Source organism: Gadus chalcogrammus, chromosome 1 (assembly GCF_026213295.1).
Source record: "Gadus chalcogrammus isolate NIFS_2021 chromosome 1, NIFS_Gcha_1.0, whole genome shotgun sequence".
Lineage (NCBI taxonomy): Eukaryota > Metazoa > Chordata > Actinopteri > Gadiformes > Gadidae > Gadus > Gadus chalcogrammus.
Window position 1 is genome coordinate 15,743,893 of NC_079412.1, and position 22,581 is coordinate 15,766,473.

The window sequence follows — 22,581 nt, forward strand, 5'->3', positions numbered from 1 at the left end:
TATGGAGAGACCTCTAATGATGGAACGTGTGAATGATGTTCATTAAAAACAAAGAGACATGAACTATATTTCACAAAAACGTATACATTTTTGAACAGTGCCTTACCACTTCGTCCTCGGACCAGCACTTCTCTATGAGTTTGGGTACGGGCTTCTTGACCAACCGCTGAAGAGCCTTGCCGGCATCGTAGCTGCTCTCGTGGAGCTGAGGAGAAGGAGAGCGAACGTCAGTTAGAAAAGGTTCTGTCGTGTAAAATGAGCTGAATAAAAGGTTAATTGTTGAAGATGTATAGGCATGATGAATAGCTGAGCTCAGGTGAAAGTACCAGAGTAGAAAGATAATGATGAGGTACAATAGTATGATACATAGTCGTATTGGTTTGATAGGTAGAGGTTTCAGTATGATAATAACAAAAAGGTAAGATCTTATTTGTGCTAGTAACTAAGTAAAGTAAAGAAAAGTATTATTGATGATATTTGTACCTAGTTCGTCTGGTTTAGGTCACAGAAGGATTTGGCTTATTCTTGGCATATACATACTAGAAACATAGCCTACCTAAATGGGTGGTCTAAAAGAAAAGCAAATAAAGGGGAGAGTGGCCATTAAGAGCCTAAAAGCGGGGTTGACAATGAGGTAAGTCAATGAGATGAAGCGAAAAGATATACTGCTCATTGACTTTCATTGTAAAATATTTTTTTAAAGTTCAATATTTTAAAAAGTATACAATATAAAAAAATATGAACGATAGCGCTAGATTCCAAGCCAAGGGGAACATTTTAAAATTGGGATGGAGTCTCTTGGTGAAGAATCATTGGAGGAGAAAGGGGCCAAAGTTGGTAGAGAATAATAAAGAAAAATAATAATAAACCCAGAGAACAACAAGAGTTGAGTGCTGGCTGAGGAGCACTCACCTAATAAAGTCTAGGAATAACAATGGCAGAGCGCTGCCTAGCAGCACTCACCTAATAAGGGCCCCATCAACAGTGCCTCGTATTTCAAACAGTCCATGTAATGCAATAGATAGTAGTTCATAACATCAAATAACGACTGGAATATCCATCTCACCATGTCAGCATTCTCAAAACCACAGTGTCCGCAATATCAACATGAATTTAATAAAGCGTCTGGTCATTTTTCTTTATCTACTCTGTTTTTTCTAAAAGGAAGGAAATCCTTTTTGAACTACTGCTACTAACAGCTTGAGGATCCCCCTGTGAATGTTAACGCAATTTCTTCTCAATTGAAGGATTAAAGAAAAGCGGTCTTTCACTGAAAGTCTCCGTCAGGAGCGGAGACCGCACGTAAAGATCTGAGAGGCGAAGCGGTCATAAACAGCAGGGAGAGACAAAGGCATCCTGCGTGCGTCTATAAGGCATGCGTGTCCCATCCCATCGAGGAAAACATGCGGAGCCGCAGCCACCGGCACGTCAACAAGCAGCGTTCAATCGGAATTGCAAATGAGGATAGGGAAGGTCGCAATACCACGACCTGCTCCGTTATGTTAATTCTCTATTTCATAGAGTTGGAATATAAATGCCCTGTTTATGATGATTCCAATCTCGTTCGCACACTTGATTCCTTTGCATCCATTTCCAATGTTGCTTGCGCACATAATGCATTCAGGCGGGGTCAGGTGGACTGGACTGTAGGATAGGTTTGTTACACAACAGTGGAATGAGGAGCGACTCTTGGAGGGAACCACCAGTTCATCTGACAATTATTATAGGAGAAATTTGGTTTTACAATAGTACACCACTGACTATAGAGGGAGCATGTAACAACTGAAATCAGCTGATCAAGCAGCTGGTTGGACAAAAAAAAACTTGGATACTCTTATCACCCATAGAATCCTCAAAAGAGTCAGATCTAAACCCCAACTAATGCTGCAGAAAGGACATGGTTGGTGTTGATTCTTCCGTGTTGAAACTCACAGTGTTAAGTGCATTAAGTGTAGTGTCATCTCGAGACGCTGCCAGACACCCGTCTTCTGTTGAGCCTCCGTCGCACATTCCTGCGAAAGCAGCCATGCTCCTGTAGACACAGAGGAACCCTCCATATCAACATCTAGAAGCACTACAATATGCACATTAACCAAGATGATATGTAACCAGTAATCATTTCAATGAAACCACTTCAAATTTTACAATTAATGTATCTTGTGAATATGGTCTTTACCATGTTTTTCATTGTCATTGTATTGTATTGTATCGATATTTGGATTTGCATTATAAGACAAACAATAATTCAACCAAATCTGAAATATTGCTTTAAATGTATAGAGAAGAACATTTCTTCAGCTGGAGTTTACTTTAATGATCCACTGAACCTTCTCCTGCTTTACCTTGCGGCTCTGAGGTACATGAGGAGGTCACAGTCGTTGACCCCCGGCATCCAGACCAGCTCCTCATTTTCGGTCACAGCCTGGCCGCCGGGAGAGGGGAATGGCTGCAGCTCCGGGAGCTTGGCCTAATTAGACCCAAGGAAGGAGAGGGACAGATGGTGTCACACCGCAAATAGCACGCAGGCCTCAAGAAAATAACAGCTTTCAGTCACTTGTCATCTGCCTTGCACTGAGCTCCTTCAAACACAATGCTACACTTTCTCAAATTCTTCATTGCAAGGGCACAAATGCTAGTCTACGAATCACCATTTGAGACTCGGGTAACCTTTTTGGGACAGCTGCTGAAGTAAATATGGTGCAAAACACCTGTGTCAAATAATGTTAATTCATGGACAAAATTTCCTGTATGTGTATTTATGCTTTGAGGAGAAATTATTGGTTATGGGTCTTGGCCAAGTTGGGAGCCAGGATGACGGCAGAAATGGCGACCCCCCCTACCACCGAATGTCCCAGCAGTCTTCCAGTGGTTAAAAGGGCAGGGTAATTTACCCATCATACTGTCTGAGCAGAGATTTTCAAATCCAAACAAGGTTCAACCACTGTGGAGAACAATTTCGGCCGTTCTTCTGCTATCCCAAAGTGCGTGCATGTTCCCATGTGTTGCAGCCTTCTTGTATAACTCACGATCCTCATATAAAATAAACAAAATATAATATATTACTTTATGCTGTAGCCATCTCTTTAGAGCATGAATTTGGTCTTTACAATGCATTTTCATAATTTATTTGAACCACAACGAGGCAAAACAAACTCCATACAATTCACACTAGTTCCCAAAACCGTAGCTAAGCATTATCAAGTCATTAACCAATTCAATGTTAGCATTTTCTTCCTGAAACTAGCAGTAGCTAGTTGGCATTGACATAATAGAAAATGACATCAAAACAACATTAGTATGATAAGGTCTACCTTACTTACCGGATAAATAACTTTGCTTGATGGGTAACTGTCTTGACAGGTCATGACAACAATGCACTGGCAGCGGATGACACTGAATGTACGCCATAAAAAGGTTCCCAAACAAGCCTCTTTGATCGGCCAAAAGGCTTCTGTGGACTCTCTCAGTGCCAGCCCTCAAGCATCACCATGCAGTATTTCAAAACAGGGCTGTCACAGCGCAGATGTATGTTGACTTTCTTCCTAATTCCCATTTAAATTTTGAATCTTTTAATTTGTTTAGTTTAATTTGATACTACAGTATCGCAAGTAACTGCCATGTGAGGGAATTAAGTGGCTTTCGGATCAACTCTTGTACATAGTACGACTCGGTTACGCCAGAGGTTCTAGGTTTTAAAGAGGGTCACACACTAGACAAGCCACAGAGTACCCCAACGTATAGCAGTAGACGTGTGCAGTAGGACAACGCACGTCGGAAGAATCAACTTTAGGTCTTTGGGTGATGGGTGCCGACGAAGGTTTTGAGCATTGCTGGAAGTTATAGAACGGCTGTATGCAGCACTTTTGCACTTTTAAACAAAACTAAACCTAAACCTACTATACACCTGCAGGGACTTCAGCTGGAAATAGGCTAGTATTACGAATTACAATGAATCTCATTTTGCTAGATTCATGACTTGTTTATGGTCCCATACAAATGAATGTAATAAACTGAGCTAAAAACGTAATTTCCAATAAGGAAACATAGCTAAAAAAGTGCTTTGTATACTGTGCATAACATTTATTTTTATTGGTGGAGGAGGACGAAGAGTGAGAGAAAGATATTTCGAGGCTCTGCCTATAAAAAAAGAAAAAGACCACCTATGCAATTAAAAAAAGAAAAAGACAAAAAAGATATTCCAATACTTCGACACAGCAGCTAAAAAAGGTGTGTGATCACTAAGTTAGTGGCACAAATGTTAGTCTTGATCCCTGATTACTGCCTAATCGCTTTCCATGATCTCACTTTTAAATGGCAAAGGAGCTAGGTCATCAAAAAAACGAATACAAATCCTATAAAAAAGAGCAACACATGTGCAGTTGCGAGATGACAATTGTGGTAAGTGCAATTGCAAGACGAAGGCTGCAGAGACTAATGTAAAAATGGGACTTACTTGATGACTGGGGCCCACTCTTATTTCCCCTTGAGTGCTGTTCAGTCGCCTGAAAAAGAACATGTGAATAAATATAAGAACGATACTTAACACCAAGTGACTGTATCGCGTGTGTCTGTTAACCCAGCAAAACCATAATATAACAAAGCATTATAATTGAGTTGGACGTCAGAGACCATGAGGAATAGAAAAGGATGCATCTTATCAAGGTTTCTTTGTCTTAAAGGAAGCAACGTTTGTGAGAAAAACACACACTCCCTTCCATTTTATAATTTAATATCAAGAAACAAAAGGGAGAACGTGCATGTGGGATAAAATGGTCAGGGTACATTTCAATGGCTCAGGCTTGGAGCAATAAAACAAGAATTCCCCTAACTGGCGGTGAGGGGGCTGGCTGGGGCTATGCAGGGAGGAAGGGAGAAAGCCTCTGAAATACGACTGCCGGTGCAAATGTTAGTAGCCATGGCAACTGCAATTTAATAATAGTGTTCTGACTCTCCAGCTGCAATGGATTAAAGAAAATGACAAGATGTTCCTTTTGAAAAGCCTTTCCCCTCCTGTTGCCTAGGTAACAGCCCGACTTTCATACAGCTGAGCACAGGGCGGCCCAGAATCTGTCAGCATGATTTGCACCCCAAGTAGCTCTCCCTCCATCATGGCAGTTGGCCGAGGGGGGGGACTTGGCTGAAACCTTAGAGCCCCTGTCCCTCCGGTAACTTTACGGTCTTTAAAAACACAGGCTTTGCTGGACACATTTGACATGCCTCCCCAAAACATTAGCCTTGTACCCTGCACTTGGACATACTAGGGAGAAGACAGTCCTTTACTTACTCTCGATAGATACTCAATAGCAGATGCAGGGAGACAAGACACGGATAGCATCTAAAAAATGATCCCAGTCTGCCAGGGAATATTTATATTTACTGCAGTAGTTCTGCTGCTGAGACACCTCCAGAATGGTTTACAATGAATCACCTAGTGTGGACTGGATAGCTTGTTTTGGTGCAGGAGTCTAGGACCTTCTGTGCATGTACAAGTCTGTTGCTGCTGGGCTATATTCCTTTCTCGGACGCAGTTTGTTCATACATAGTGGGCTGTGATAGTCATTACACTGGCAAAATCATGTGATCATGTCACTGCATACACACACACATACTAATTGGATTTAGTGTAAATGCTACTCATGGACGGGGTTCTAGGAAAGCTGCCACACGTAATAATAACGTTATCCTGTTGGTCACATGTCTGTACAAATAAGGTAGTCCAACATCCAAAGGCATGACTGGACAATAACCAAAACATGAAACTTTTTGAGAAAGAATCAAGCTTGGTGAACATGAGCAGATACATGCGTCATCATTCACCATACAGTCCCCCAGTCCCCTGGTACATGTAGGCCAAGTTTGAAGCTTTCATAAACAAGGGCTTTGGATGTGTGGTTGTTATGGTCAATTGGCGGTCTGACCACATGGGTTGGAGTGAGATAGTTGTTCATCCTGGACGGAGAATGTTTACAAAGTTTCATGCATATTTCCTCGTGGAAATGGCAGCCCTTTAAAATGTTGACAATCAAGCGCTGATTATAGTGCCACCTATGGGGTAATCTGGTTCATCCTTTGCGCCTCTTACTCATTTTACAAGTTCTCCAAGCAAGCAAATGTGTACAACATTTGCCATGTGGTATTTGTGATATGGCTGACGGACCGTAGGACCCCTAAACATATTAATACAATTAATTGTGATGTTAATATGTGACTAAAGTTATCAAATTGAGCATTATAAACAGTAGAAAATACCATACCATTATGCATCCCCCAGCTTCACTAACAAGAAACAGCAAAAAACAAGACAATTTGTATTTCTTATGTGTATTCAACTAAAGCCTGAATAAACTGTTTGACTCTATCCCTGCATGGTAGAAAGTATTCTGAAATGTGTTGGTTGTGGTATGGTGTGGGCCAAGTCAATGGTGTGTTTGGCAGGAGTTTGAAGGGATGACAAATGAGGACACACAGAACACCATCTGAGAGAAAACTGTACCGAACGCTACAGCAGTTCACAAGAGAAGTAGCGATACAGAGACTTCTGGGAAGAATACACCAGTTTACAAAAACAAGCCTTGTTGATTAAAGTAGTCAAGTTAAAATGGGCTCAAATGCCTTGAGAAAAAAATATTAAAACCAAAAACTCATTACCGTGGAAGACTAGAAATGGTATGTACAGCAAATATTGTTTATAGTATTTATCTTAGGGAGTTGCTATTAAAATGTAGTAGAACCCATTCAAGATATAGGCCTATACTCTTCATATGTAGCAGAGTTTAAAACTTTCGGACACAAACAATTAATATTTGACCCATATCAGAGTTAAATATTAGGTTGGTATTTATTTACTCTTAGAAATAACACGTGCCGGTATGCTAAATGATTTAACCCAAACAAAAGCGCAAGTATCTGCTAAACTTCCTTCTGCGCAATCAAGGCTAGAACCGCCCCTTCCATCAAATTCATCCAATCATTGTAGAGTCTGTGGCACACTAACATAATTGTAGCGCATACTCACAGACTCGACTCTTAGCTAGGAGGTAATCACACGTGACTGTTATACGAATCGTCTTTAAAATAGACGTGATAATAAAGATATGAATAATTAATTTGCTCTCGTCTGAGGATGCACAAAGACGCTCTTTCTTCATACGCCATGACATCTCAATTGTAAACATGAGCACCGAGGCTACAGCAAACTGGAGAGAGATCGTTTGTTAGATTCTCCTCAAAAGAATATCCTTTTAAAATGTCGATAAGTTATATGGATACGCATTTCAAACTCAAATGCATCTGCGCTTTTATGGATAAATAACGCACGGCTGGCTTTGCAGTAACATTAGCGGTACACACTGGAGTGACAGACTTCTCAGCGCTCAATGCCTATGAAATAACGAGGATATCGCAGCTTTCTTTCTTTCTGACAAATACTTCTAGAGCAACAGTGTGGTTTATCGATACACGTATCCAAACTATGTTCATTTATTTATTCAGATATGCGAAGCGCAAATGAGTCGAGCGAACACTCGCGTACCAATACGTCTGAGCAGGAGAATAGGATCGCGAACCTACCTCCTTGGACTGAACAAATCGTCCATGACTGACATCAAGCTCTAAGGTTGGACGTTGACACTTTATGCAAAACGCGCGCTGTTATAAACTCCCTCTCCCACCTATTTCTAGGTGCTCAAAATGGAGAACCAAGCAATCGCTCCGGAGAGGCATCCACTGAGCTTGTGCTGTGACCTCAGCATACACGCACAGCGTAGCCACCTAGCTTCTTTTCTTTTTTAAACACAACTGAGCATGTGCTACGACCTTACACGCACAGACAGCCAGACACACATACAATCGGGATACGGAATTCATCTCTCCTCATATGTCTGCGCCATAATAAACAAGGCTGAAATTGCAGGGCGGCAGACACACCGCTCAGCATACCAAACGAGAGGAGGAGTGGGAGGGGCGAGCCGCTCTGCGATTCATGTAAACAAGGACCATCGCCGCTTGCACAGCAGTGGTGCACTTGCAATGTTGATATATGCAACTAAATATCTCTTGCTCTCTCGATTAAATATATACAAATAATACAATGCGTTATAATTCCACACATTTACTTTGCTCAAGCTAATGATAATGCACACACATTTCAAACTAGAATGTGCCGTCCCTGATTGAAATATAAATGACATTAATAATATTTTAATATCACATAAAAAAAGGACTGCACATCCAAACTAACAAATATCAATTTGATTAAAGCTTGCGCGAAATAAATACCAACAAATAAAATCATGGAGTAAAACAAATTGCAAAAGAGTAAATGGCATGTTAAAACCGATAACAATATGATAAAATGATAACTGACTTCACCGTCGATTGAAAGGGGAGCCAAATGCTCTACTGTCATAGTTCCTCTAGTCTAGACTGTTCCAAATTCCAGAAGCCCTGACTTCAAACATTTCCTTTAGTTGAGACCTCCATGAACTGACCCTCACTGAACTGCAGCCAGCAAACTTGCATGAAGCAAATAAGAAAAGGGATGAAATCTCCACGATGACCATGGCAAATGGCTAGTTTTATTCAATATCTATAATGATTGTCCAATTAAACAGAAAATACCAAAAAAAAAAATCTCTGGCTAGGGGACGGAGGATAGAGCAGGAGTTAGTTGTACTTATTGTTTGTGAGAGAACCAAAGAACCAAAAGGAACCAAAGAACCAAAAGGAGACGATGACTCGTCTCTGTACACACTGATTCTTCCAAACATTTGGAATAAAAGGGGCAGCAGCTCACCTGGTCTCTGGGTTATATCCGAGGATGTAGAAGAAGGAGTCCATGCGGGCTTTGAACTCCCGTGCAGCAAAGATATCAGAGAAATGGGCAATGTTGCATTTTCCCCTAGAAGACAAACCAGCACAGACCAGAATTATGATGATTATGCTAATGATACCTACCCATTGTATTGCAAAACCAAAACAAGTCCAACAAGTAATACACATTCATATATATATATTAGTGCTGTCAAGCGATTAAAATATTTAATCGTGATTAATCGCATTAATGTCATAGTTAACTCACGATTAATCGCAAATGTTTTTTCTATGCTAAATATCCCTTGATTTTTTTTGTCCCATTAATTTTTCTCATTTTAATGCTCTTATCAACATGGATAAGTGCCTCGGCTTACCTTGTGCAAATGTTTTTTTATTGATAACAACATTGGCATATACTGATCAAAACAGGATACATGCTTCATTCTCTAATGCAATCAAACGATGAACATACAAACATACTGCCTTGAACATAGCAGTCAGGCTACTGCTTCTTTGTTTTGAGCCAAAAAAAAAAAAAAAAAATACAAGAATTCCGTTAATCGCGCGATAAAAAAATTATCGCCGTTAAAATTGGTTTGCGTTAACGCCGTTAACGCGTTTAACTGACAGCACTAATATATATACAACAGTCAAAGCAGCAGCAGCCTGCATTGGAGGTGACAAATCATGCAGCAGGTATTCTGGTATCCGCCTGTGGGATACGCTACTGCGGGAGGTTGCACCAGCTGAACCTGTCAGCCTCACTTTGCCTGATGGAGCTGTGATGACCCAGGAACCAAAGTGGGTTGTAATCTTCTCTATCAGGATATTTTTTAAGAACCCCTGCTCCAGAAATTCATGCAAGCTTAAAAATGCAATTGTATAAAAATAAAATAAACTAAAAGGACTACTAGGACTCGAGACAGAACCTCAGCATATCTTTTGTTTGCCTCATGTTGTGTCTGGGCATATCAAAAATAATGGGCATCACACGGCGGTCTGTGGCTCCACAGCCAGGCTTCAGCTCTCCCTGCACCCCCCAGGATGAAAGGGTGGCTGGGGAGGACCAGGAGGTTTAGAGCAAGGGGGGGAGGGAGAGCTGAGCTGCTCCATGACAGCATCCCGCTGGAATTACCTCCCGTTTCATCGGGCGGGGGGGGGGGAGCTTGAGAATGAGTCAAATCAAAGGGTGCTCTGTGCTGGAGAAGTTGCCGCTAATTTGCCCTGAAACCAGTGTGTGTGGGGCGGGGTGGGGTAGGGGATCAGTGAAGAAGCACGCGGCCTGTGGAGCAGCACACATGGTTTTGTTTAAAAGACAGAAATGGGAAGGGGGAGGTGGGTTACGAAAGAAGATGAGTTGTGAGAGAGTGTGTGTGAGTGTGTGTGCGTGTGGGAGGGGTGTAGGTTGATGCGAGCCAAGGAACGGATGAAATGAAGAAAGGAAAAGAGGGAAAAGCAGAATATATGTTTGCAGGCCGAGGCAATCATGGCTGCTTTTTTTTTTCCTGGTACTGGAAACGAGAGGGTTACAGTGTGATTGCTATCATATTTTCTGGGAGGAGAAGGAGGACGACGACAGGGGAGGCTAAAGCCCATCATTTGCTGCTTCAGTGCTTTATTGTTTGGCTCAAGGCTATGGACATGAAGCTTGCAGCCTTAGTCGCCTGTTGTGTTTGTGTTTATTGTGCGTCGTTGTTTACCTGAGTGCAGCAGCGTGGTACGTGTCCACATAGTCCGAGATAAAGAGTTCTCGACTCTTGACAACTGGATCGGTGATGACCAGCTCCCGACCAGAGTCTAGAGTGACAGAATAAAACAGAGCCCAGTGATAAACCTTAACAGGAGAGGTCATCTACTCCCAAACACACATACACACAGAGACACACACACAAACACACAATGTGAGTGCGTGATCAAAGCAGCAAAGTGCCTCCTTGGAGGTCGATATTAAACCACATAATTCAATAAAAGCAATAAGGTCTGGTCCTATGAAGAAAGGATATAATGGCCCCATTCTGCAGTGAAATGAACCTCACATGGGTCAGAGCCCATCACCAGCCCCCGGCCTGACCCAGGGAATTCACTTGACAAACGAGCCGACCGGTGGCGTGTCTGTAGCGCTGCGCTTTAGCCTCGTGACATCAATACTAATAGATCCAAGTTAACGCTCAATGGACAGGCCGGCTGCCGAACAAGCTCGGCTAGCCTGCACCGCATGCATTATTTATCCAAGCGGAGTGTGTGGGATAGTATGTTTACTCTCAGTATCACTGTTTGTTGAAAGCCAAGTGAAGGTGAATATGATAAGGAAGCTAGGATGTTGGTTTTACTTCTAAGGCTAACTACCTACATGTGAAGTTATCAGGAGGAATTGTATTTTATCAGTGAAGACCTAATCTCAGATCCAGCAGTCCTATGTTATCGCAGAGCCTTGCAAATAAAACCTTATTTCCTGTTTGGTTACCGAGAAATTCTACAAAAGACCACTCATTTGCGCAAGTGGATAAAGCTTTGAGAATGTATTTTTTAACAGCATTTTAACAGTGGCCATTGTCCACGGTGTTGGCTTGAAATATATTTCCGAAGACACTTTAAAACACTTGGACGCTGGACGATTATGCGCTTGCCAACTAAGCGCTTACAAAACATTGCCTGAAGCAACAAGAATCGTCAAAACAAATATGAAACGAGAAAAAACCTAAAGCCCCGTTCACCCAGACATCAGACCATCTCTAATCAAAATATAAATACACAAAATTACAAATAGCGAGATATCTAATGTGTAAGTGGGACTGAGGTTGTTTAAGCGAGGACAACACCAGACAATGAAATTGATGGTTCGAACAGGGTCATCATTTAGATTAGAAGCTTTATTATCATTGCATTGAATAAAGAGTATTAACACCACAAAATTCAAGGTGCCACTCCTTCAGTGCTTTCATAAAAAAAGAATAAATAGTATAATAAATATAAATAACAAATAAGACAACCCCTCTACATACACTTGACTCTTTTCTCTCTAGATTTTCAGTATCTACAAGGTTTTAGTTATTTTAGACAGAGCATGTTTGAATGGTGAGCGTGTTGAGATACATGTCCAGCCTGTGTGCCGCTTCAGGTTATTAGCACTGTTGGCAGCAGTTTGCCCAGAAGTGAAGCATTGCCTGAGATACGGAACAGCAAAGCACTCTGGGAAGCCAAAGCACTCTGTAGCCTGTGACAATTAATGTAGTCTACCTTTTGAAATACAGTTCACAGCTACCTTTCATAACCCCTAATAGTGCGTGGGATGCATGTCTGTGCCTCTGCATGTGTGTGTGTGTGTGTTTTTTTTCCAGCGGGCATGTAAACCAGCTGGCCTTACCGTTCTCGTTGTTCCGATCCTGCACCAGGTGCTGGTAGACAGAGTCGGGGACCTCTGATTGGCGGTAGTACCACTTCACGCTCATTAGCAGATGGTCCCGTTTGCTCTACAAAACAGAGAGAGAGAGAGGCGATGAGTGATGCAGCGAGCTGTGCTGCAAAGAAGATGATTACAAGTGAGAGAGTGTTAAACATAATTGTCTCTCATCAACATCACACATAGGCCTCCTTGATAACAGCCTCCAGGGGTCCCCAAGAAATGTATAGAGTGCGAGGACATATGCATATAAACATATATACATACACATATATAAAGATACAGTAAGAGAGAGAGAGATGGAGAGAGAGAGAGAAACAGAGAGAGAGCGAGACCATTGATTCCGTCCATAGGGCTAATGCTTTCAGACTGCTGCAGTATCTTATTGGTGAATTATCCCCTCCACCATGTCTTTATAAAGGTATTCTTTGAATGCTGCCACCTAGCGGCCATTTGCTATAATGCATGCGCACGTGAGCACCTGCTATCCCTCAAATCAACCAGCAAGTGGCATCGCTGAGTCAAGGTTGAGCAAGGAGCAAGTGCTAGTCAATGAAGGAAGAAAAAAAGAAAAATAATGGGGAGAAGGAGACTGAATAAGGAGTGGGGAGGATAAAAGAAATAGACAGTGGATACCAAGGCCAACTCTGGGGTGATAGAAGAAAAGGACAAAAACACACAGATTTTCCATGTTGTAAATTATTGAATGTGCCTAGACAGGAGCCCAACAGGCCGTCTTGCACAGTGCTTTCAGGGGACATTTGAGCCAGCACCGCGTTATGATTGGTCGCCGGACTATGACACAGCCCTGCCACTGGGGGCCATACAGCCCTCTTTCACACAGGCACACCGCTGCTGTGTGTGTGTGCATTGCAGGGCACGTACACAGCCCCTGAAGACCAACCACGGACACCACCCTGGACTGTGGAGACAGGGGGCGGAGCCATGTTAATCCAAGCCATCTAAACAGCAGTGATATTTACAGCCTTGATTTTATAGCCGATGCCATCCTCTCTCTCGTTCTCTATGTGTGTGTGTGTCTATCACCGTGTTAAAGGAGCATGAGGTCAATGAAAAGATATTCCAAGCCTTTACTGAGTACATTGTTCGGTTAGATCATGGAGCATGAGAGGACGAGAGACGCAGGAGAGGGAGAGCAGGCAAGATATTAATCTAAACCACCCCCCCCCCCCCCCCCCCCCCCCCCCCTCCCTCTCTCCCTCTCTCTCTCTCCTGTTCTTTTTTTCATCTGGGACTGAAGTGGAGGGAGGGAGGGAAGGTGAATGTGTTTGAGGCTGGATGTGCTTAAACAGCAGCTGGCACACAGTCAGTCAGCCTGCATTTGTGTTCTGCCTGATTTCTTTCCATTCTCTGTACGTCCCTCTTTCTTAGACACACGCGCACACACACACACACACACACACACACACACACACTAGGGAGCCAAGGTGACGTCATGCCTCTGCTCCCCCCGCCCCTCCTTATCCTAGCTGTTGCAGCCCCTTGTCTCTTCATGTACGGAGAGATTGTTGCCTTCTAGATACAGGCCGCCCATCGCGGCAGAACAAGCAGTCAACCAGCACTCCTCCATAATTAATGCTTTTAGGAGATTGTAAACGCTGCAAGGGCGCTACCTGAACAGCTCATTTTCTGCCTGTAAAACCACAGAATCAAAATGGATTTGCTCAAACACAAAGGTTATGAGTTCAACGCTAATGGGGAAACACGGGCTGGCAGTGTCTCAAGAAACACTCATGTTTGTACCACCCGGACACACACAATCTGTCATAACTTACTACCAAGCCAGGGACGATCAGAAGGAAACGCTTGTTTTTAAACATTAGCCAACACAGATATCCAAGGCATCAGGGAGCTAAGATGATGAGCAAATATCTCTCCTCAAATGCTCATTGTCACAATGGCGTCGAGAATGTGCAAAGAACCACAATGTTGGCTGCATGGGGGGAAATTCCACTCAGCCACACGGCACAAAGCTGAGTAGAGGGAAGCTGAGCCAAGCAGTGTCGGCCATCTTTGCCTGCCCAGCCGGAGGGCTAAACACACTCCTGCACTCCCTCCCAGTGGAGCCTAAATCCTGGGAATGTAGGGCCCAAGAAACATACCCCCACACTACCAAGGATAAACATGCACAAGAAACATGTTCGAGGAAAATATAACAATACAAATGGGAAAAAGACCAATAAAAGAGCATGGTAGATGCATAGAAAATGGAAAGATTTGGGGTTTGGAAAAAATGTAGAGGTCATGTAAAGAGAGAGCACTGAATTAACCAGGGCTAGGATAAATATAGAGGAGTGGAGGTGCTGGGCAAACCAAACGTCATTCCATTTTGGTTTTAAAATGACAAGTAACCTACTGCTCCTCTGCCAGAGTCCCCGGGGGTCAGAGGAATTGGCCTCTATTCATTGTGCAGATATAAATCTAAGAGTCATGCTTCAGGGCTGAGTACAATGGTGTTTTACCCCACCCCACGCCCAGCAACCCTCCACCACCAACCATGATACCTGTGGATCAGGCTGGCCTGTGACATTCTTCTCACACATCACACAGGGGGAAGACAGCACGCAGCGGCTGCTGTTTAACAGGCTCCGCCTTGAGAAAAGGCACACGGTAAATCAATAGAGTCCCCTGTACAAATAAGACACTTATTTACTATGCATGAAAAACTGAAAAGCGCTGCTCATATTTAATAGCAGCGAGTCAGATGTGTCCAGATCAGGGACAACGCTGGGCCATTGTGTGCGTTGGGTTCATTTTCTCCCAGGCCAACCAGCCTGTTCTTAAGGTGGCTGGCCCCCTTGGCTCCATAATGGCTGTATAGTTTCCTTTGTAAGGGTACTTGTGTGTGCAGTCAACTCTGTAGCCCGGCCCCTGTGTAGGACCACACCACAACAAAGACCAGCAAGTGAAATACAAGGGGACAGCCTTTCCCCTTCCAAGAAAAAAAAAGCCTTGAATGGTGAATAGAAAGCAGCCAAATGCTATATAATACACTGTTCACAAACCCCATAACCAAGGACAGACTGAGGGGATGAAGAGTTTTAACCAGCATGACAGCTAGTAATCCAAGTTGGACAACTGTTTTTTGCAATTATCATTATTTATATTATACAATTTTTGACTTATATCAGTTTCTGTTCAATTGAAAGCACCCCGTGACAAGAATAACCCAAGCAGGAAAAACAAAGCAAGCAATACTTGAAGGATCAAGTATGCCATCTGAACGCCATTATTTAACACAAAGGCTGTAAAATGAGGCACTGTACTTTCATTCCTCTTCAGTACACTCCACGCTATTCAATTGGTCCCGGATGTTGATTGACGGTAACATTAACCAATGGTAAGCCTTCTCCCAACAGCAAGGCTAAATTGTTGCATCTGTTCCCAGAGTCTCTAGCAACTTGGTTGCACATCGTCCGGCCAGCCCCTTATCCATGACCAAGCCATGGCAACATTCCTGCAACCTGTAACCATGCTGCCTCTGTCCTACTCCCCCCCACCCTCCCTATAACACTAGAGCCTTGCTTTAAACTAAACCAGACCCCTTCACTCCCACAAGATGGGCCCCAGTTAACAGGAAACCTCTGTTTATACTCCCCGCTTTTCAAACACTCTCCTCTTCCTCTGCTAGACCCTGTTGTGACCTCCATCCCCCCCCCACCCAACAAACCGAGCCGATGACACACCCACCCCCCCTTCTTGTCGATGACATCAGGAGCTGCAATCTATGACTTCCCTCGATAGTTGGTGGGCCGGCCGGCGCAAAGGAAGGAAAAGACCAGATCGCAAAACCAGATGAAGGGGGAAAAGTATGTTTGAAGAAAAAAAAAAAGGAAAAAGGTAGAAGGTGGGGAAGGGGGTCAAACGGGGAGGACTGGCAGCAGTGCCTCAATGTCAGGCAGGAATGGCCGGCAGTTGAGCTATGCTAGCTGGGTGATTAAGCTAGAGGCTTAGCTGGCTGACACCCCCTCCAGGGCAGGCAGAGGGGGCAGGGGTGTCGGGTGTTGATAGTCAATGCAGAGTGGAACCAGGACGGTAGAGGCTCCTGACCACAAGGCTACTTTTTAATTCGGGGTCGACTTCAGCAGTGCACCCTCAACGACTGGCCTTGACTCACAGCAGGGTCGGTGGTCAACACCAGGCAACTGGGAACATGGGTTGGTGGTAAACACATGAAGACTCTACTGTCTAGACTATCCGTTCCTTCTCTGAATTCTTGCGGGAACCCTTCCTCTCTCATATCCACAGAGCTGTCTTTTCAACTGACAAAATGCTATTTTGCTCTGGCAAATAGTTAAGCAGCCATTTAAGCCATTTTACAAGGAAGAAAATCATGGGTTTATGTCTGATTATCAACATTCTAATCAAGATATCGGAGTCATCCGTTACAGGGAACCTGCCGTTTGCTTCTTCCTATTGGCAGATTTCAGGCTTTGTAAATCCCCCCCTACACTATGCAACTCAAGACCAATAATCCCTAACGAGTTTGAAATATCCTCCCGATTCTATGGGGGACTGCAAAAGGTGCTTGTCCTGACCCCCCCCTCCCCTTATGACAATCAGAGCCCACTTCAACTGGATCGCCCTACCCCCTCACCCACAAGAGAAGGGGTGGGGTGTTGTGTTGTTGGGTGGGTGGGGATTGCGAAGAGACGGGGGATCTGGGAGGACTAATCTGCCACTCCGACATGATATGATTAGAGCAGGGAACGACAGGAAGAGCAAAGACATATCCCTCTGGCGACAGCACATGCACACACGCACATCCACGCTAAATAAATGATGGATCTGATTGGAAGAGTTTTCCACACTGCTCTTTCTGCGTTTCAGACAGAATAAGAGAGAGCTTCGCCAGAACACCGGCACTCAATAAACAATTCCATCTGGAGGGCAGAGTGTGCGTGTGCGTTTGTGTGCGTGTGTTCACGTGCCTGTCTAATGCACAATTGTACACGTGCCGTGCAAGAGGTCTGTCGTGCGAGTACAACCTTTTGACATCTTGGTGATTGACAAAGCAGGGGATTTTAGTGTTTGCCGCCTAAGGAAAACCAACAAACACACAACCAATAGAACACATACACACACAGCACCCCACACATACAAACAAATGATAGCCTTTCAGGATAAGCGCGGCGGTTCCTCTCCCAGCCCTGCAGTGCAGGCAGGGATTGTGTGCATCATAGGTAAAGGAAAGAACCTCTAAATCAGCCTGTCAGAGCCCCTCTCCCCTCCATGCCTTTGTATCGGCCACTTGACTCCCTGCAAGAGAGTGGAGAGATCGGGTAGAGCTCCACGGGTCATTTCAAGTTCAGGTTGCTGTTATTCTTTTTCCCTGCAGCATTAGCTCGACAGTGTGCGTGGTGTGTGGGGGATCGTTCGTTACCAATGTCGGCTCGCTTGTTCTGGCTACAGCCGTTGTTAGATAGTTGCGGGGGCGGGACCCCCCCTGAGTCTCATCGGGGTTCCTTCTAGCCTCTCAAAGGGCTGATTACAATATTTTGATAAGACGGTGTACGCAGGGATTAAAGTGAAAAAAAATCTTCTGACTGAAATTTTATTCGCGCTACAGCCAAGTCACGTGCAGTGTGTGAAACATGTTCCAGGTTAGGTTACTTGACACCTGCTTAAGAAATACAAATGTATAAGACATCAGCACCAAATGCAGCCATCACGTTTAAATGCTCGACCAATACTGTTTTACAGGAGGAGGATTTTAAACAGCTGTTCTTTTGCATCTATTGCAATTTTTTTGTTGTCTTTTCAATTAGACTCTAAGATTTTTTTTTTGCAAAGCTTGTCTCATATTTTACTCTCTAAAAAAATCAAGCATCTACATAACTATTCATTACATGTTTTATTTCAAGTAAACCTTTTATATATAAGAAAATAGAAATAAAAAAATACAACAAACAGCACCAGGATTTATCTTATTAAAACAATGAACAACAAACAGAACAAGCATCAAACAAACAACACCAGAATTAAATAACAATTGCAACAACAAGTGCAACTTTGCAAAAAGGCTCATTTTTTTTGCTTTTTGGCAACAAAACCATATGCTTGAAGCTTGGTTACACCGAATGCACGTTTTAGTGGAAAATGGTGTGTATATATATACATTTGTATATAATATATTGAATATATATTTAATATATAATCGGGATGTACATTAAAATGCTTGTGTTTTCAGTCAATTTTAACGGTAGACCTTTTAAATACTCACTATATAATTTGACAATTTTACCGGCGTTGACGTATGACGACATAATACACGCGTGTATTATGTCCATGTTCGAAACTGCATACTACCGTACTGCCGACTACATACTGCGCAGTATGTACTGTATACTGCATACAGAGGGGTGTTCCACGAACGGAGGTTTAACAAACACTGAGTTAACGCTGAACTCTAGGTTGATTGACCCTGTGCCGACCAACCCAGAGTTTTCGGTTCCACAGCAGCGGTTATGCATTAGTTCAATCAACTCGGGGTTGGTTAACACAAGGTTGTGCGCGTCCACGCCAAACTTAAAAAGACGTGATGTATGGATCATGGAAACCCTGATCGATATGGCGAAACGGGCCGCTTATTTCAATGAAATGGAACTCCAGGTTCTCCTGGAGAGCTATGACGAGGAGAAGGACATTATCACAAGAAAAGGGAACGCTAAAACCTCTGGAACCCGGAGAACCAAAGCCTGGCAGCAGATCGCTGACCGCGTAAATGCGTTAGTTACACGTCAAAAGCATGATCCTTAATATTTGAGCCATGAATATATAAATATCCCAGTTAAGCATTCTTAAAGATCCTACCACATAACCCCTTTCTTCTAAAACAATATGTACTCCGATTGCTTCCAAGCGGTCAGAGGATCAAGTATAAAAATGAAGTATAAAAAACATACAAACTGGTAAGCTTTTCCCACCATCGTATTGGTATAAATTTAAATAAGCCATTTTTTTTGCCTTCGAAGTAACACATGCAAACCGTGTGCTTGCCACAGCGCATACTATTCCAAATGTTTCTTTTTTTGGTAACTGGGTAGAAAACCTAAAAGTGACAATTCATCAACTTCACAGATCAAGATGGATCAGTGCTTGTAATGAAGCCGCCGGCTACGATCGAACATTCTCCAGTGGATGCAAGTCCGTTAGGACTATTTTATACTTTATGTTGTAAATGCCTCTCGGCATAGTACTCAGACAATATTGCTCTTTGTATGATAGGAGGCCGATACAAATCTTGGATGGGTCATCTGAAACGACTGTGATGTGCTCAGCATCTCCAGCATTATAGCCTAGATAAAACTACCATTTGAAAACGGAGGGCTACGCAAATAGTCTGGAGTGAACTGAGGCCAGGCCCTCGATTGGTAGTGTTGGTAAGGCTATTTAAATATATTAAAGATTTGCGCGAGAATCTATATCTCTCCACTCCAGCAAAAAGTCATCCAATATGCCAAGATGTCGAGCCGTGGTCTTATCAATCGCTCCCGGTGGATTGCACGTATAATTTGCGCTCTGATATCAGCAGTTCTCGCATCAAAAGGGCATGCCATTGTGAACACATGAAATCTGCGGCGAACGCCGGTTGAAATACCCAAAACCGGGTTATGTTTCAAACTTAACCTGCGCAAAACCTGGTCCGACCAGGTTTGATTCAGAGCATATGTTGCTATAGCAACTAACATACCGTGATCCTTTTGGAACGGAAAACCTAGGGTTACAGCAAACCCTGGGTTAACTTACCCGGTTATGTGATAAAACCGGCTTTGTGGAACACCCCACAGAATGTGGGATTCAGTATGCAGTATACAGCAGACCGACTGCACCGCAGTATACAGTATGCAAGTTTCCCAGAATGCATTTCGCGGCAGCGGTAGCGGTAAAGCTGCTAAAAGCTGTTTTAATTCTCGCTTCAGTGCTGTTAATACATCACTTTCTTAAGTTGTAATATTTTTTTATGCGAGAAAGTACCTATTACCCCCCCCCCCCCCCCAAAAAAAACTCCTCGGATCTACATTGATCTCACAAGTGGCCTCTGTGAACTCCAAATGACGGAAATCCGTCGTAGCGACGGAGAACTTTAATCCATGCGTACGGCTCTGCAAGCCCGCCTGGAAAAAGAAACAAAACCCAGACAAAGAAAGAGCGAGAGACACACAGCGAGAGAGAGAAAGAGAGCGAGTAGGATGGGACGTGCAGAGGGTGGGAGGGAAAGAGGGCAGTCGTTGCTGAGATGGCTGTCCTGTCAGTTTTTTACTGTGGTAAGATAGGGGTCTCTCTCTCTCTCTCTCTCTCTCTGCTCTCTCTCTCTCTCTCTCTCTCTCTCTCTCTCTCTCTCTCTCTCTCTCTCTCTCCTCTCTCTCCTCTCTCTCTCTCTCTCCTCTCTCTCTCTCTCTCTCTCTCTCTCTCTCTCTCTCTCTCTCTCTCTCTCTCTCTCTCTCTCTCTCTCTCTCTCTCTCTCTCTCCTCTCTCTCTCCTCTCTCTCTCTCTCTCTCTCTCTCTCTCTCTCTCTCTCTCTCTCTCTCTCTCTCTCTCTCTCTCTCTCTCTCTCTCTCTCTCTCTCTCTCTCTCTCCCCCCCCCCGGTCAGCATGGTCAGGATATTAAATCGGCGGCCTGTGCTTTGAACACACTGGGCCCATCTGTCAGCTGACATCCATATTGGATTGGATGAGAATTAGCCACTTCACAGTAGGCAGATTTGCTGGCGCTGCTGTGAATGCGGCCCACACACTCTCGACCAACGGGTGTGCACATGTGCACTCTCTTACACGGATCAAACCCAGCCGCAGGAAAAAAAAAAGATACGATCGACCATCCGTGCTGGATAAAAATACGCCAGCTCCCAGCCGCAAGAGATAAGAAAAACGCGAAATGAAATGCCCACATAACCATGTGCCCACAAAGGTGACGGTGCAGGCTGAGATCCGACATCTATCCCAGCTTCACCAAAGATCAGTCACAATTGCGCAGATGTGAAACTAACCGCTCTTTTACTATCGTATAGTAGGCTTGTAGCAATTTGCGATCTGATCGTATTATGACAATTGAAGGGATGACCTATAATTTATTTGCTTGATGCCAGTGTTGACTTAACACAATTATGCCTCTCAAACTTTGCAATACATATAAAAAAAAATAATTGTGTGTGTTGTTGCGTAGGACACATGTCGCCATATGGAGTCGAGTTGAGTTCTCTCCTGCATGAGTTGTCATTATTCATTCTTCCATATAATTGCTCAAGACATCTTGTGACATTCGGAAATTTGTTAAAGTGTTAAACATGGTCCAAGGTGTAAACAAGACTAATCTTAAATACATTTGTGATTAATACTGAGATTAGGAAGCAGAAACGCTGGACTATTGAAGATTGGTCGAGGTTACCCGGCGCTAGAGGATGAATCTAATTACAACCGGGATGAATAAGGGAACGGGGTGGCTGCTGGGGCGAGATGGGAGTGCCAGAGACAGACACTGCCTCAGAGAGCAGAGCAGCAGTCACAAGCTCCACCACATGACCACCACCACATTTATGGCTTGGCCTTGCCCGAGTACGTCCTCCTCGGAATTAAAACCCCAGAAACAAACGGTGCGGCTTCCAAACAGACCGCCAGACACCACTTTGCGCCCCACTGAGGCCTTTGAAACTGAATTGGCCCTGGGTGTGGGGGGTTAATAATAGGACAAGTATATGGGCTGACCAGACACCCCTGCCTCTAGCTAAAAAGGAGAGCCATTGAGAGACTCTTGGCCTCCCTCATTAACTCCATAAAAACTTGTGACTAACGTAAATATTTGCCTTTGCATTTGACACATTTCTTTTGATGGATTCCCACTCCAGTCAAAACATTTGTGAAGAGCACAGCTGTGTCAGGGAAAACAGCCCTCATGAACAGCCACAAAACAATGTGTTCAGTGATGATGATCATTATCCACTCTATGCCTCAGTCCGGCCAACCAAGTCTTTTAGACTACACCAACACTTTTTCCTTCCAGTTATGATTCTTTTAGTCTTTAATGCCAAACAATCCAGACAGCAATCCCTGCCATTTTAATCGACTTTAAAACGGAAGCTTGAAAGCCAGCTGTGCTAGGTCAGACGGGGGCGGTTCACTTGCTCATAAGAAGAGTTCAGCTCATGGAGTAATGTCATTATTAACCGAGCGCCAGTTCTCAGCCAGACACCCTCTCTCAGCCAGGCAGACAACATTGTCATCTCTGCCTTCAGCCTTTCATTTAGTGGCATCAAAGCCAAGGTCTCTGGGAGCCAAGGTCTTCTGCGCATGTACCTGACAATCCTCCCGAGAACAGAGACTTGAGTCAGGATCCAGCTCTCTTTGGT

At 43.8% G+C, this 22,581-nt stretch overlaps 1 protein-coding gene across 8 annotated transcripts in view; it reads right to left on the bottom strand.

Annotated features, from left to right (window-relative positions):
• Positions 1-22,581, bottom strand: part of rerea (arginine-glutamic acid dipeptide (RE) repeats a) — a 130,222-nt gene that overhangs the window by 26,353 nt on the left and 81,288 nt on the right. For 6 of the 8 annotated variants that reach the window (XM_056591720.1, XM_056591696.1, XM_056591711.1 and 3 more), the window contains 7 exons: positions 12,179-12,284; positions 10,515-10,611; positions 8,795-8,899; positions 4,454-4,502; positions 2,343-2,467; positions 1,933-2,032; positions 107-205 (listed from right to left, as the gene is read on the bottom strand). In XM_056591720.1, the coding sequence (XP_056447695.1) occupies positions 107-205; positions 1,933-2,032; positions 2,343-2,467; positions 4,454-4,502; positions 8,795-8,899; positions 10,515-10,611; positions 12,179-12,284 (681 nt within the window). The other 2 variants (XM_056591739.1, XM_056591747.1) reach the window with 2 other exon arrangements.